This window comes from Sinocyclocheilus anshuiensis, unplaced genomic scaffold, assembly GCF_001515605.1.
Source record: "Sinocyclocheilus anshuiensis isolate Anshui unplaced genomic scaffold, SAMN03320099.WGS_v1.1 scaffold18, whole genome shotgun sequence".
In the NCBI taxonomy this organism is placed as follows: Eukaryota; Metazoa; Chordata; class Actinopteri; order Cypriniformes; family Cyprinidae; genus Sinocyclocheilus; species Sinocyclocheilus anshuiensis.
Window position 1 is genome coordinate 571,902 of NW_015546047.1, and position 12,879 is coordinate 584,780.

At 37.1% G+C, this 12,879-nt stretch overlaps 2 protein-coding genes across 2 annotated transcripts in view; both read right to left on the minus strand.

The window, feature by feature from the left end:
- The window catches only part of LOC107699013 (zinc finger protein 385B-like), a 152,532-nt gene extending 151,588 nt beyond the window's left edge, over positions 1–944 (minus strand). The window contains exon 1 of the mRNA XM_016500164.1: positions 845–944. The gene's annotated coding sequence lies outside the window, so the exon portion shown is untranslated. The remainder of the gene's footprint in view (positions 1–844) is intronic.
- A 5,087-nt stretch (positions 945–6,031) lies between these two features.
- LOC107699014 (pre-mRNA-splicing factor CWC22 homolog) overlaps positions 6,032–12,879 on the minus strand; it is a 65,547-nt gene continuing 58,699 nt past the window's right edge. The window contains exons 16-21 of the mRNA XM_016500165.1: positions 12,677–12,754; positions 11,938–12,090; positions 11,649–11,776; positions 11,465–11,566; positions 11,174–11,382; positions 6,032–7,052 (exon numbers count right to left, since the gene is read on the minus strand). Coding sequence (XP_016355651.1) covers positions 6,481–7,052; positions 11,174–11,382; positions 11,465–11,566; positions 11,649–11,776; positions 11,938–12,090; positions 12,677–12,754 — 1,242 coding nt within the window. The 3' untranslated portion in view covers positions 6,032–6,480. The remainder of the gene's footprint in view (positions 7,053–11,173; positions 11,383–11,464; positions 11,567–11,648; positions 11,777–11,937; positions 12,091–12,676; positions 12,755–12,879) is intronic.

Consider the following 12,879-nt stretch of genomic DNA (forward strand, 5'->3'; position numbering starts at 1 on the left):
TTTAATTGTATATTTATTTATAAATATTGTTTATTTTAATCATATTTATTAATAATATTTTTGTGTTTTTATTATTTAACTAAATGTTTTTCTCAAAAAATAAAAGATGCGGATCAGTTTGATTCGTGAACGAATCCTTTTTACAGTACAATTGAGAAGATCCGATTCAAACGAATCATTTATCCATCAATCGGACATTGTACTTCTCAAATGACAAGGACACAATTCAAGATTATCAGTGAATAACAACTTAAATTGTTTGTCCAGCAAGCTATCATGTCTTATGAAAATCTGGAATATAGAATACGAGTCATATGGACTACATTACAGTACATTCTTCAGCGAAAGAAAGTAAGTAATTTTGAACTGTATGATGATAGGTAAATCATGACAGTCTTTTGTTTTATAAGTGAACTGGCCCTTTAAGCCTTATAAACGACTGTTATACGGAGAAACTCTCTCAAAACCTTATTCGCTACCAGCGTAAACTTATTGTTTGTTTGTTTTATTGCCATCACTGAATGACAACTGCTTGGACGCTGAATTAGAAAGCGGCGCGAACAGGTAACGTTAAGGTGAAAGTGTTTGCCAAAGTTGTTAATGAAATATGCGCTCTGGTTACGCAAAGAGATTCCAAAAACGTTGAAGAAAGACGCGTTTACGCGAGATTTCTATCTAACACATTAATAAATCACACACAGGAGATGGAATATCAAATACTGGCTTGATGCTTCAAGTTGCTGGCTTTCTCTCACTAAAATGAAGTTGTGGTAGACTGAGCGGTTGTCAGTATTAAAGCCGTCAAAAACACATTTGCATATGAATTCTCCTGAGGTTCACTCACCTGAACAGCCGATGTTTGCCGGTAAACTTGAACAGACTTGGCGTAACTCAGTGTTGCAGGTTGCACGGCGCACACGGACTGTGAGGCGATGCGCCGCGTCCCGACTCGAGTTAACGAATCCTACTATGGCGATGGCTACTGCAGTATTATTCATGACACAAGCCTTCGCCATTGGCAGGGTACTAAACAACGTCCACCTAAACTAATTAATATTCACCACTGGCATTTCGCCATTGGAGAGTTAACTAGAACGTCAGCGTGGTGTCATTAATATTCACGAAGTGCTCCTTCGCTATTGGATGGCAGCCACACGACATCAGCACGGCGTGAGTGATATTCATAAACAGAAACTTCGCCATAGTATTTATATAGCATTCGTAAATTCGCGTTAGAAATCACGCATGCTCACCCCGATACCTCAGGGGCAGAGCTACCTGAGAGCACATACTGTATGCCCTACTTTCACTGTCTGTACACTGCCTTCCTCTCAGTCTCCCTATGGGAAGCAATCATTTTGCAATTATATGCCAATAAATAAATAATAATAATAAACTGTTTATATTGGGATATGTATTGGGATATTGCTATGCCTTTACTATTTAATACCATCCTAACAAAATTAAACAAAACGTAAGATAAAGTGATCAAAGAAAATAACTTATAAATATTATACAACTAAAGTCTTAAAAATAATAAATAAATACACTACCCTTTTTGTGAACTGATTTCTCTCTCTCTCTCTCTCTCCATGGAAGTCTCCATGGAAGGACAACTGGGAATGTTATCCTGGGCCCATCCATAACAATTGTCCTGGTTACATAAATTTAAGCAATGGTGCTGGGCATGATATATGAAGTTTCAGATTTAAAATAAGAATTTATCAAAATTTTGCTCTATTTTACAGGATGGAAAGAAAGATCTGGATAGAAGAACCATCTTTGAACATCTGCAACCCAAGAATTCCCTAATAAAACCAATGGCTCTCATTCTTTAAGCGGGGGCAGCTTGAGTCAAGTTAGACTTCAGTAAACAAGGTTTGAATGAAGTTTAAGATGTCTGCTGTGGCGAGATGGTCTGCCAGAATGTATAGACCCCTAATTGCACGCTACAGTAATAGTAATCTACAAAAATTCTATTTTAGAATTTAAAAACAGGGTATGAGGAAGCACCCACACTGAACTCCACCCGTCCATTCCCTTCCTGTGGTGACGCTGGGCAGAGCTTCCATTCATAGAGATATTTTCTTTCCAGGCATTCACAGTACTGCCCATTCTCACACTGACAGCAAGAGTATGAAATACACGGGCCACGTTTTTCAGCGGGATGTCTGTAGCAGCAGGAGGTAGATGAGAGTGGTAGGTGTAAATTAATTTTTCCATTAATAATCCTAAATAAAAACATGCATGCACAGAGATTAAAGGAAGAGTTCACCCAAAAATGAAAAATTGCTGACAATTTACTCACCCTCAGGCCATCCAATATGTAGATGAGTTTGGGTTTTTCAACAGATTTGGAGAAATTCGACATTGCTCACCAATGGATCCTCTGCAGTGAATGGGTGCCGTCAGAATGAGAGTCCAAACAGCTGATAAAAACAATAATCCACACCACTCCAGTCTATCAATTAACATCTTGTAAAGGAAAAAGCTGTGTGTCTGTAAGAAACAAATCCGACATATTTGTTTAGAACTCTCTTGGACCGTTTTTGCTTGTAAATAGTGCTTGATCTGTGCATATTCCTCTCCTGATTCAGACAATATGGCTTTTAGCAATATTATAGATAGGACTCATAGCATATTAGCCAGAAGCAGTGGTTTGAAGTTAAAAAGCATCTGGACAGATGGACTGGAGTCATGTGGATTATTGTGATGTTTTTATCAACTGTTTGGACTCTCATTCTGACGGCACCCATTCACTGTATGCCCTACTTTCACTGTCTGTACACTGCCTTCCTCTCAGTCTCCCTATGGGAAGCAATCATTTTGCAATTATATGCCAATAAATAAATAATAATAATAAACTGTTTATATTGGGATATGTATTGGGATATTGCTATGCCTTTACTATTTAATACCATCCTAACAAAATTAAACAAAACGTAAGATAAAGTGATCAAAGAAAATAACTTATAAATATTATACAACTAAAGTCTTAAAAATAATAAATAAATACACTACCCTTTTTGTGAACTGATTTCTCTCTCTCTCTCTCTCTCCATGGAAGGACAACTGGGAATGTTATCCTGGGCCCATCCATAACAATTGTCCTGGTTACATAAATTTAAGCAATGGTGCTGGGCATGATATATGAAGTTTCAGATTTAAAATAAGAATTTATCAAAATTTTGCTCTATTTTACAGGATGGAAAGAAAGATCTGGATAGAAGAACCATCTTTGAACATCTGCAACCCAAGAATTCCCTAATAAAACCAATGGCTCTCATTCTTTAAGCGGGGGCAGCTTGAGTCAAGTTAGACTTCAGTAAACAAGGTTTGAATGAAGTTTAAGATGTCTGCTGTGGCGAGATGGTCTGCCAGAATGTATAGACCCCTAATTGCACGCTACAGTAATAGTAATCTACAAAAATTCTATTTTAGAATTTAAAAACAGGGTATGAGGAAGCACCCACACTGAACTCCACCCGTCCATTCCCTTCCTGTGGTGACGCTGGGCAGAGCTTCCATTCATAGAGATATTTTCTTTCCAGGCATTCACAGTACTGCCCATTCTCACACTGACAGCAAGAGTATGAAATACACGGGCCACGTTTTTCAGCGGGATGTCTGTAGCAGCAGGAGGTAGATGAGAGTGGTAGGTGTAAATTAATTTTTCCATTAATAATCCTAAATAAAAACATGCATGCACAGAGATTAAAGGAAGAGTTCACCCAAAAATGAAAAATTGCTGACAATTTACTCACCCTCAGGCCATCCAATATGTAGATGAGTTTGGGTTTTTCAACAGATTTGGAGAAATTCGACATTGCTCACCAATGGATCCTCTGCAGTGAATGGGTGCCGTCAGAATGAGAGTCCAAACAGCTGATAAAAACAATAATCCACACCACTCCAGTCTATCAATTAACATCTTGTAAAGGAAAAAGCTGTGTGTCTGTAAGAAACAAATCCGACATATTTGTTTAGAACTCTCTTGGACCGTTTTTGCTTGTAAATAGTGCTTGATCTGTGCATATTCCTCTCCTGATTCAGACAATATGGCTTTTAGCAATATTATAGATAGGACTCATAGCATATTAGCCAGAAGCAGTGGTTTGAAGTTAAAAAGCATCTGGACAGATGGACTGGAGTCATGTGGATTATTGTGATGTTTTTATCAACTGTTTGGACTCTCATTCTGACGGCACCCATTCACTCCAGAGGATCCAGCAAGTGAGCAAGTGAAATAATGCTAAATTTCTCCAAATCTGTTGCTCCAATAAAGCAACAAACTTATCTACTGTACATCTTAGATGGGTTGAGGGTGGCAACATTTGTACGTTTTTGAGTGAACTATTCCTTTAATAGACATGGATGCATGAATCTTACATCGGATGTTGGTATCAAGTCTATCTCGTGAGTCCCAGGATTGAGTCAGGTCTGATGAAAGCTGCTATTCCCACATCTCTAAATGTACTCAACTATCTCATCTCATTTCACAACCTATAATAACCACAAAAATGCATTTATGTATATAAATGCTGACTTAACTGACACCAACAGAAGAAGATCTGATGCATATATGCACAAAAACCAAACGTTCTGCAATAAAGACCACATGGAGCAAAGTGAATCTTGAGTCAGGTGTGCAAATTGGCAGTTAGCTGTGAATGGAAGGGGTCTGCTTACAAAAATGTCTCGTGATACCAAAGTGCAAAATTCCTGCAGAGATGCTGGTGACGAAGAAGGAGCTTTTCCAGAAGCGACTCTGACAGTGTGGTGTCGAAGGAGTTGGAAATAACAGGTCTATCTCTTGCTCCACTGATAATGAAACAGGCAAGCTTTTCCCTCCAGTGCACTCTTCCACTTCTCTTGTAGAGAGAATCAAGTTCTTGTACTCTGACACTGTCAAGAGCCTGTCTCAAGAAACTTCAAACTTCACTCTCAGAAACTGATGATAAACAAGACATTTAAGTGCAGAAACAAGAAAGTCATTAGTTATTAATGTCATAGAGCTACTTGAGTATGTTGATTGTTATTCTCTTTTAAAAACAGATACGACTCAAAAAAAAAAAAAAAATCTCACAAGATGATGTCTGGGGCATATTTTTACCAAAAATAGTTTTTGTATCATACAGCAAACCTGGGATTCTTCCTCTCTGAAATGACTGGCAGCTCACTATTGATGACCTTTAATTCATATGCGTTTCGCTGCTTTACAATCCCAGTGGGCTTGTCCTGCATCCCATTAACATTGGCTACAAAGAAAAGGGCTGTTTCTATATCGGGCTTCACTTATGCAGTCTAGGCTCAGTTACCCCTGAAGGTCACAGCAGATGTGAATCCTATAAGGCAGCACGGCAGAAATCAGCGAAAGCAAAGTAGCTTCTCGTCCAATGCCGGCGTGCTGTTTGAAACACTGCGATGAAATTGCAGTGCATCTGAAATGAGATGTGACAGAATTCGCATTACACTAGGTGCAACACCGAACAGACTGTGTACTACAGAAATGTTACTTGATTAAGCTCTAACACTGACATGAGCTACGAACTGAGATAGAAAAGCTAGAGACATAAACCCCTTTTTTTTTTTTTAAATATTAACTGTAAAATGAAAATCAGAACAGTTAGGGGTGGGTGAAATACTGAAACATGCATCTCTTGATAACCATCATTAAATGGGTACCAAGATATATGACATTTTTCATTCAAAAGCAGTATTTTATTTATATAAACATTGCCAAGTGAATCTGCAAATTGAATCATTTTGAAACTTACAAAAGAATCAACCTTCGAAATACCATATTTGCTTAGGGATGCACTGATATTAAAAATGTAATATCAGAAAGCTGATTATCAAAAATATTAAGCGGCACAACTGCTTTCAACATTGATAAGAAATGTTTCTTAATCAGCATTTTAGAATAATTTCTGAAGGATCATGTGACACTGAAAATTCAGCTTTGCATCACAGGAATAAAAAAAAAAAATATTTTTGAGCAAATAAAAAAAAAAATTTTACTGACCCGAAAACTTTTGAACAGACGTTTATATATCTTATATTGCTAGCAAAATCATCACAATACATCTTTAATATTTTTCCTAACTAGTTTGAATCGACTGCGGCTTTAATAATCACAGTGAACCTTTTAAATTTATAGCAAATGTCATCTTTAATTTTGCTTTTACCAATTTCTTCCAAAACAGCAAAAATACTGTTGGGCAAGTATACATAAAATACAAAATGCCCCCAACAATATGAACACAGCTTCGTTTAACTGCTAAAATTGTTTCAGGAACACCTTACACAGCATCAGCGCATGTACGGTACATTTCCACATGAGTCCTTTTAACAACAGCTCAAAAATCATTATGTTTTACTGTATAACAACACAGAGGCTAAGCAAAAGCACATGGGTGAAAGCCACAGTGAACGAGGAACGGCTCAAAACTGGTACGATATCATGATCTTATTCTGTGTCTATCGGTGTCTCCTCGGTGAGCTATCCCTGCTCCTCTCGTCTTTCCTCCTGGACTCTTTGTCTCTGTTAGAATGCCTGTTCTCTTTGTCCACCCTCTCCAAGCCATTCTTGTACGAGTCCCTGGAGTCTATCTCTTTGCGGCTCCTCTCTCGTGACTCTGACCTGTCCCGGCTCCGCTGCAGAGGCTCCTTCTCTCTGCTTCTGCGTCTATCTTTGTCCTTGTCTGCTCTGGAGTTTTTGCCGTCGTCCTTGTGCCTTCGTGAATCCGGCTGTCGGTCCTCGTGGTCCAGGGCGTGCCTGTGGTGCTGCTGCTCTTTATGTCCTCTCCCACGCTCAGGTTCTCCTCGCTGTCGAGCAGGGGGCGACTCGTCCTCATGTCCCCAGCGGCGAGAATCTCTGTGGTGCTTGTCGGATCCGCGGCGGTCCTCGTTGCTGCCGTCTTGCCGCCGGTTCTCATGTCTCTTGCTGGGCCGCTCCTCCAGAGGAGATGGCTGGTTTGCTGCCTTGCTGGACCTCTTCTTTTCCTTGTTCTTGTCCTCCTTCTTGCCCGAGGCCTTCTTATGCCTTGAGTCTGTGAAGGGAAAGAAGAATTTCGTAAGTATTCGGAGGAACCAAACATAAATCTGGAATTCTGGTTCTGATTGCACTTTTGCAATTATACCTTATGCCTTAGAAGCCATTCACAAAGAACTCATTCTTCCATTCTAATACACAACTTTTCTATTGTTTTTCTATGTAAACATGCACTAGACAAGACGTGTATGACCGTTGCGCTCATATCATGCGTCTTTTCCAGTGTCTTGCACATGAGTGCCGCATTCTTAAGACGCTGTGTCAAGTTAAACGAATTTCAACTTTTACATGCAGCAGTACTCATCAATGTCTGTTCCAAATCAACGGACCAATCAGAAGACCCGGAGGCGGGGCAAGCGTTGCAGGCTTTTGTTTATAGTAACAAGCTGGCATGGCAATTGCCCCTTTGCAAAAGCCTGCCCTCCTTAGTTACTGTTGCTAGGCCTGTCGCAATCATCAATATATCGACTTATCGCGCAATATATGTACATGACTTCAATAATTTTTGGTGATGCAATATATCGCCCATCATATTTACTTAAAAATTAATGTCACCATGTTTTGTACATTCCACTTGCGCATGTCTTTTGCAGCTTCTCGTACATAACGTGGTGTAGTCATGAGGTGCTAGTTCAAATGTAAAAAATGCTTCTACAAACAAAGTTTCATCTGCAGATATGGTCTTGTTTAGGGATCTGTGTCTTTGTGCATACAGGCATCTGACAGCTAAGTAGTGATTGTGTTTTTCAGCAATAGTGTGCATCCTTAATTTACAGAGAAAAGGTCAGGGAAACATCTGTAGATGGAAAAATCTCCATACAAGTTCTTTGTGCATTTTTCTTTTTTTCTACTTGTTACTTTGCACTTTTATTTAGAAAATGTTTATTTACTATTTATTCAGGTTTTTTAAGGTATCTTATATTTTGATACTTAATCTCCATGATCTAAATATTCTTAAAAATTGAAAGTTTGTTGTCATTTGGAAGTGTGTAGGCCTTCTTGCATTATTATGCTGTTGCATTATGATTATATATTCAGTGGCATAAAATGGTCTTTAAAATGACAATAATATCGCTTATCGCAATTATTTCTGGGGCAATATATCGCACAACAAAAAGTTGCTATCGTGACAGGCCTAACTGTTGCTATGTCCGACAAGCCATGCCTTTCTCACACTACATGTTCTCACGTAGTAAAAAATACATCGTGGAGCAAAGAGGAAACGAACAACACACCGACAGACAAGACAGAGCAGGTTACTTTAGATATGAAATAAGGTCTCAGCATTCAAATTTTGCCGTTTTTTTAGGAATTCAAACAATAAATACCGTTTTGTGGCTCTTTAATGTGTTGTGACAGATCACTGTATTGCCTTAATAGTCCAAGCGGCACATGTGAACCGATCATCTTTTCGTATTTACTTAAAGCATGAAAAAAACAAGAATGAACATCAGACAGCATTTTATTTCAACTGCAGAAAGACGTCAATACACATAATTTTTAAGTCCACCAAAGTTAATCTACTCTCCTGTCTGATTTGTCATGATGCAACTTTAATAGCGACATATCTTTTCCTCAATATTTTCCATTTCTGATTCCACTTGCGATTCCGCACTAGTCTTAAAAGTTGCGATACATCTTAAATAGCAACAGACATTTTCTTCCATATCCGATTCCACGTTTGCGATTACGCACTGGCCTTAAAGTTATGATGTAACAATAACAAACAGATCTTTTCTCACATATTCTTCCATATGTGATTCCAACTTTACATTTATATACTGGCCTTTAAGTTGCAATGTAACAAATAGCGACAGATTTTTTTGGATTGGATGGAAGCAGATCTGAATGCGAGCTTGCAGCAGATTGTAAGAAAGGTTTTTATGGATGAAATGATTGGACAAGCATGGTGTATGTCAACAGAGAGAAGTCTGTTGTTTGACTAGAAGTTTAAAAACTCAAACGTTGATTCAAATGTACAGGTAAAAAAAAAATCCAATAAAAAATAGCATGGATAAATTATTCACAGTAAGATCAGTAACATGCATTTAAAATGGGTGAATTTCCATTTCATACTGGCTTTAAGTACACAACACAGTTACAGTTCAAAACAACTCAGTGAGTGAGCCATGAAATTATTTGATAATTTAAGAATCTGGGTTTGTAACTGATCAAGCCGTGAGAGATTTTATGAACCTACATCACTCAATCTGGCCTATTTCAATAAACCCAGTAGGATCAAAACACTAACTTGTTTACACCTATAAAAAAAATGAGCAGTGTTAAATGTTTGCACATGCACACGTATGAGGGAACTGTTAGAGACCAGGAAGTATGTCTTCCTTGAAAAGCAGCAATAAACATCAATTAACAATCATTAAACGGTAGCAGAGGAGATTGGAGAGGCCTGACATCACATCTTTTCTAAAAATGTAACTTCATTAACAGCCTCGAGAACAAATTACTGCACTTGAATGGCTGCGGCTCACAGACTCCTGTCAGAATCTGCCTGTTCTCAAATCTAATTATAATCACTTTTTACACAGTGCCGAAACCACAAAAAGTGTCTAACTGCATGCAGATTGGAAGGGGGAGTGTTTATAACAGTGTTTGTCATCACCCCGTAATTCAAAACAAGCTATTTATGAGCAATTTCTGGCTGGGATGAAGATATTTCTGCCCTGGAAATTCGATCTATCAAACAAATCAAGGTTTTGCCCTATTGATCAATCAATCTATGACTTTCATGTTATATAGACTACTCATAAAACAAATATTTTAAAACAGAGTAAAACTAAAAAAGAAAAAAAATGTATATTGTTTCTAGGCCTGGAAACTTTAAAAATGCTCTGATTTTTACAGGTTTTCCATTATTGCAGAGATCCTAAATAGCTGAAACTTACAGGAAATTCTTGACAACAGAATTTGAAAGCCAGTTTTGGCCAAATTTGAGAATTTATGTGATGGGGATCTACAAAGTGGACACTCTGTCCTGAAGTGCAGGCTGATGAGTGACCGGTCATCAGAGCTCAGGAAGGGAGGGGGAAAACACTCCATAACAAGCAGAATAATTAAGGAAGAAAAACAAACACAAACACAAAACAGATCTTACGTCAAGTCCAGACATGAACGGCATGAATAACTAGGCACCGGGCCAATGGCCACACTTTCTTTCACACTTAATGAGGTTTTAAAGTTATGATGGAAAACAGGATTGCCTCTGCTTTTGTTCAATACAACAGTTTAGTCTACAATGCAGACACAATGTAACATCAACAATCCAAATCTTTCCATTCAATCTAAACCATAAAAATGGGACATTTAGTTTTGGTTATGTCAACAAAATCATGAGCAGATTAAAGTAATGTTCAAGTTGGGAGTAAAGTAGGGCTGCATGATATAACAAAATAAAATCCATATCACAATATTGCTTAGTGTGATAGTGAAGGCTGTAATTTAATCCAATATATGCACTGCTGGTTTCATTGCAACTGAAACATCGTATCATGAGCTGTTTGCGTGTAAATGAACACAGTGCTGCGTTTCAAAGCATATAAACGCTTGATGGTTGAAGAAATTAATATGTAAATGATAATATTATCATTTTACAGTGCACTATAGAGTTAAATTAATATGATTTTTTATTTTTTTATATTTATTTATTATTCACTTTATGGTTATTGAAAGAGGTTTCAGCTGGTTCTTATAAAAATGAAACCCCAAGTGTCAATACCAACATTTTTCAAATATTTCTCCAATAGTTCATCCCTAAAAGGATAGTTCACACTCAAAAAAAAGTTTACAAAGCAAAACATAATTTTTTTTTTTTCTACGCAGACATGCTCCTTAACAAAATCACCCCAATCATTTAAGAACGATTCATTCTTTCCAAATTCACAGAAAAGTCCTGTATTCTTTTCATATCACAATATGACAGAAACAAAATATCGCAGTGTCAATTTTTTCCAACATCCTGCAGCCTTAGTTATAAAGAACTAGTTTAATCTACTATGGATATGATTCCACTTAACAGTTCCGTAAATTATTTTAGTACTTCAAATAAAGTAGGTTAGCCAATCATAACAGATAATAAACTGATAATTCAGATGGTTTTGATACCTGAGGAGCTGTCACTGCTGGAGGAGGAGTCTGAGTCGCTGGACGAATCCGAGTCACTGTCACTGCTGTCGCTGTCAGATGGGGAATCTGAAGATGAGGAGGAATCTGAAGAAGAAGAGGAAGAGGAGGAAGAATCAGATGACTCCACTTCCTGATTCTGGGTCATGATCATCTTAGGAGCGTTCTTCAGATGTTCTCTCAACTCATCCCTGAAAGAAAAAAAAAATGCAGTAAGCATTTGTTCTCAATAATTGGAGCCGACCCAAAAGGAGAGATTTCACAGGTACGTACGTAAGTCCTCCAAGGCCAATTGATGTGAAGAAATTAATGGCAAATCTCGTGTTCCTCGGGTTGTCACGTGGGAAAAGACCATCGAAGAAAGACTGAAGAGTCCTGAGGAATAAACAAAACGATATGGTCCATTAATTAATTATCGATTAACTGTATTCAATGCAACACAAAGGAAAGCACTTACATGTCCTTCAGTCTCTCGTTCAGTTTTGGCAAACCCATATAAGCACAAAGTTCCTGGAACAAAATCTTCACAAAGATTCGACTGGAGGACGTCGTTGTGTCTTCACTCATTTTAACGCATTCAAGGACCTGAAGAAAAAAAATATATCAGGAAATCAATAATGTGTCTGGCTATATTGATGTGTTGTTGTCTAAAACGTAATTACAGCTTACAGGACACATTCGTTTATTAGCCATGTCTAAATGTTGATGTGGTGAATGTAAAGAAAGAAGTGATAAAAGTAACTCACACTCCATGGAATGGAGTCTGTGTAGAGGAGATGAGAAAACATTCGAGCAACGTTACGCAATTTGTTGGTTTCAAGCCGGTGGATGGTTTCATACTGTTCCTGGAAGATGGCTTCAAAACTCTCCATATATTCTTTCTTCAGCAGGCAAAACCTCTACATAAAAGATGAAAACATCAGATGAAGAAACAAACACAACTGTTGTGATCTTGCACCAATAGTGCAGATGAGGTGTATGTCACTTTATATATTCATAAATCTAGAGAGAAAATAATGCTGCCTTGTGTCATGTTGAAATCTATAAATAAATAAACACTTCAATCAAATAATTTTATAAACCATGAATTAAAAAAAAACTTTTAACATTTAAACAAAAGTAAATAAATAATCGTATGATAACATTACTAAAGAAAAAAAATATATAAATAAAATAATGAACAATAATAAATAAATTAAAAATTAACTTATAGTAAAATAAAATATAAAAATTTAAAATAAGATATAAAATAAACAGTTTATCTTATAATGAAATTAATATGCAAACTAAACAAATACAAAAAAGTGTAAATAAATAATAAATAAAAACACACACACACATACATATATATATATATATATATATATATATGGATAAAAAAAATCAATATACATATTAAAAATTAACATACAACTACAAAATGACATTTAAAAAAGTTTTAATAAAGCAAAATAAAGTAATTTAAAAAGTGAAAGACATGCTCACCCCAGCTAGGAGACCAAAGAACTTCTCGTATGTTCTTTGCTGGGCACAACAGTCCAGGATCATGTTGCACAGCTCTTTCTGTGGAGAGAAACAGATGCACATGAAAAAGAAAAAAAAAAATCTCAAACACAGACTGAGCATCAGGGCACGGCACTTTAAAAGAAACATCAAGGAAAAGTGTGGGGCTGATCATCCATTCCCAG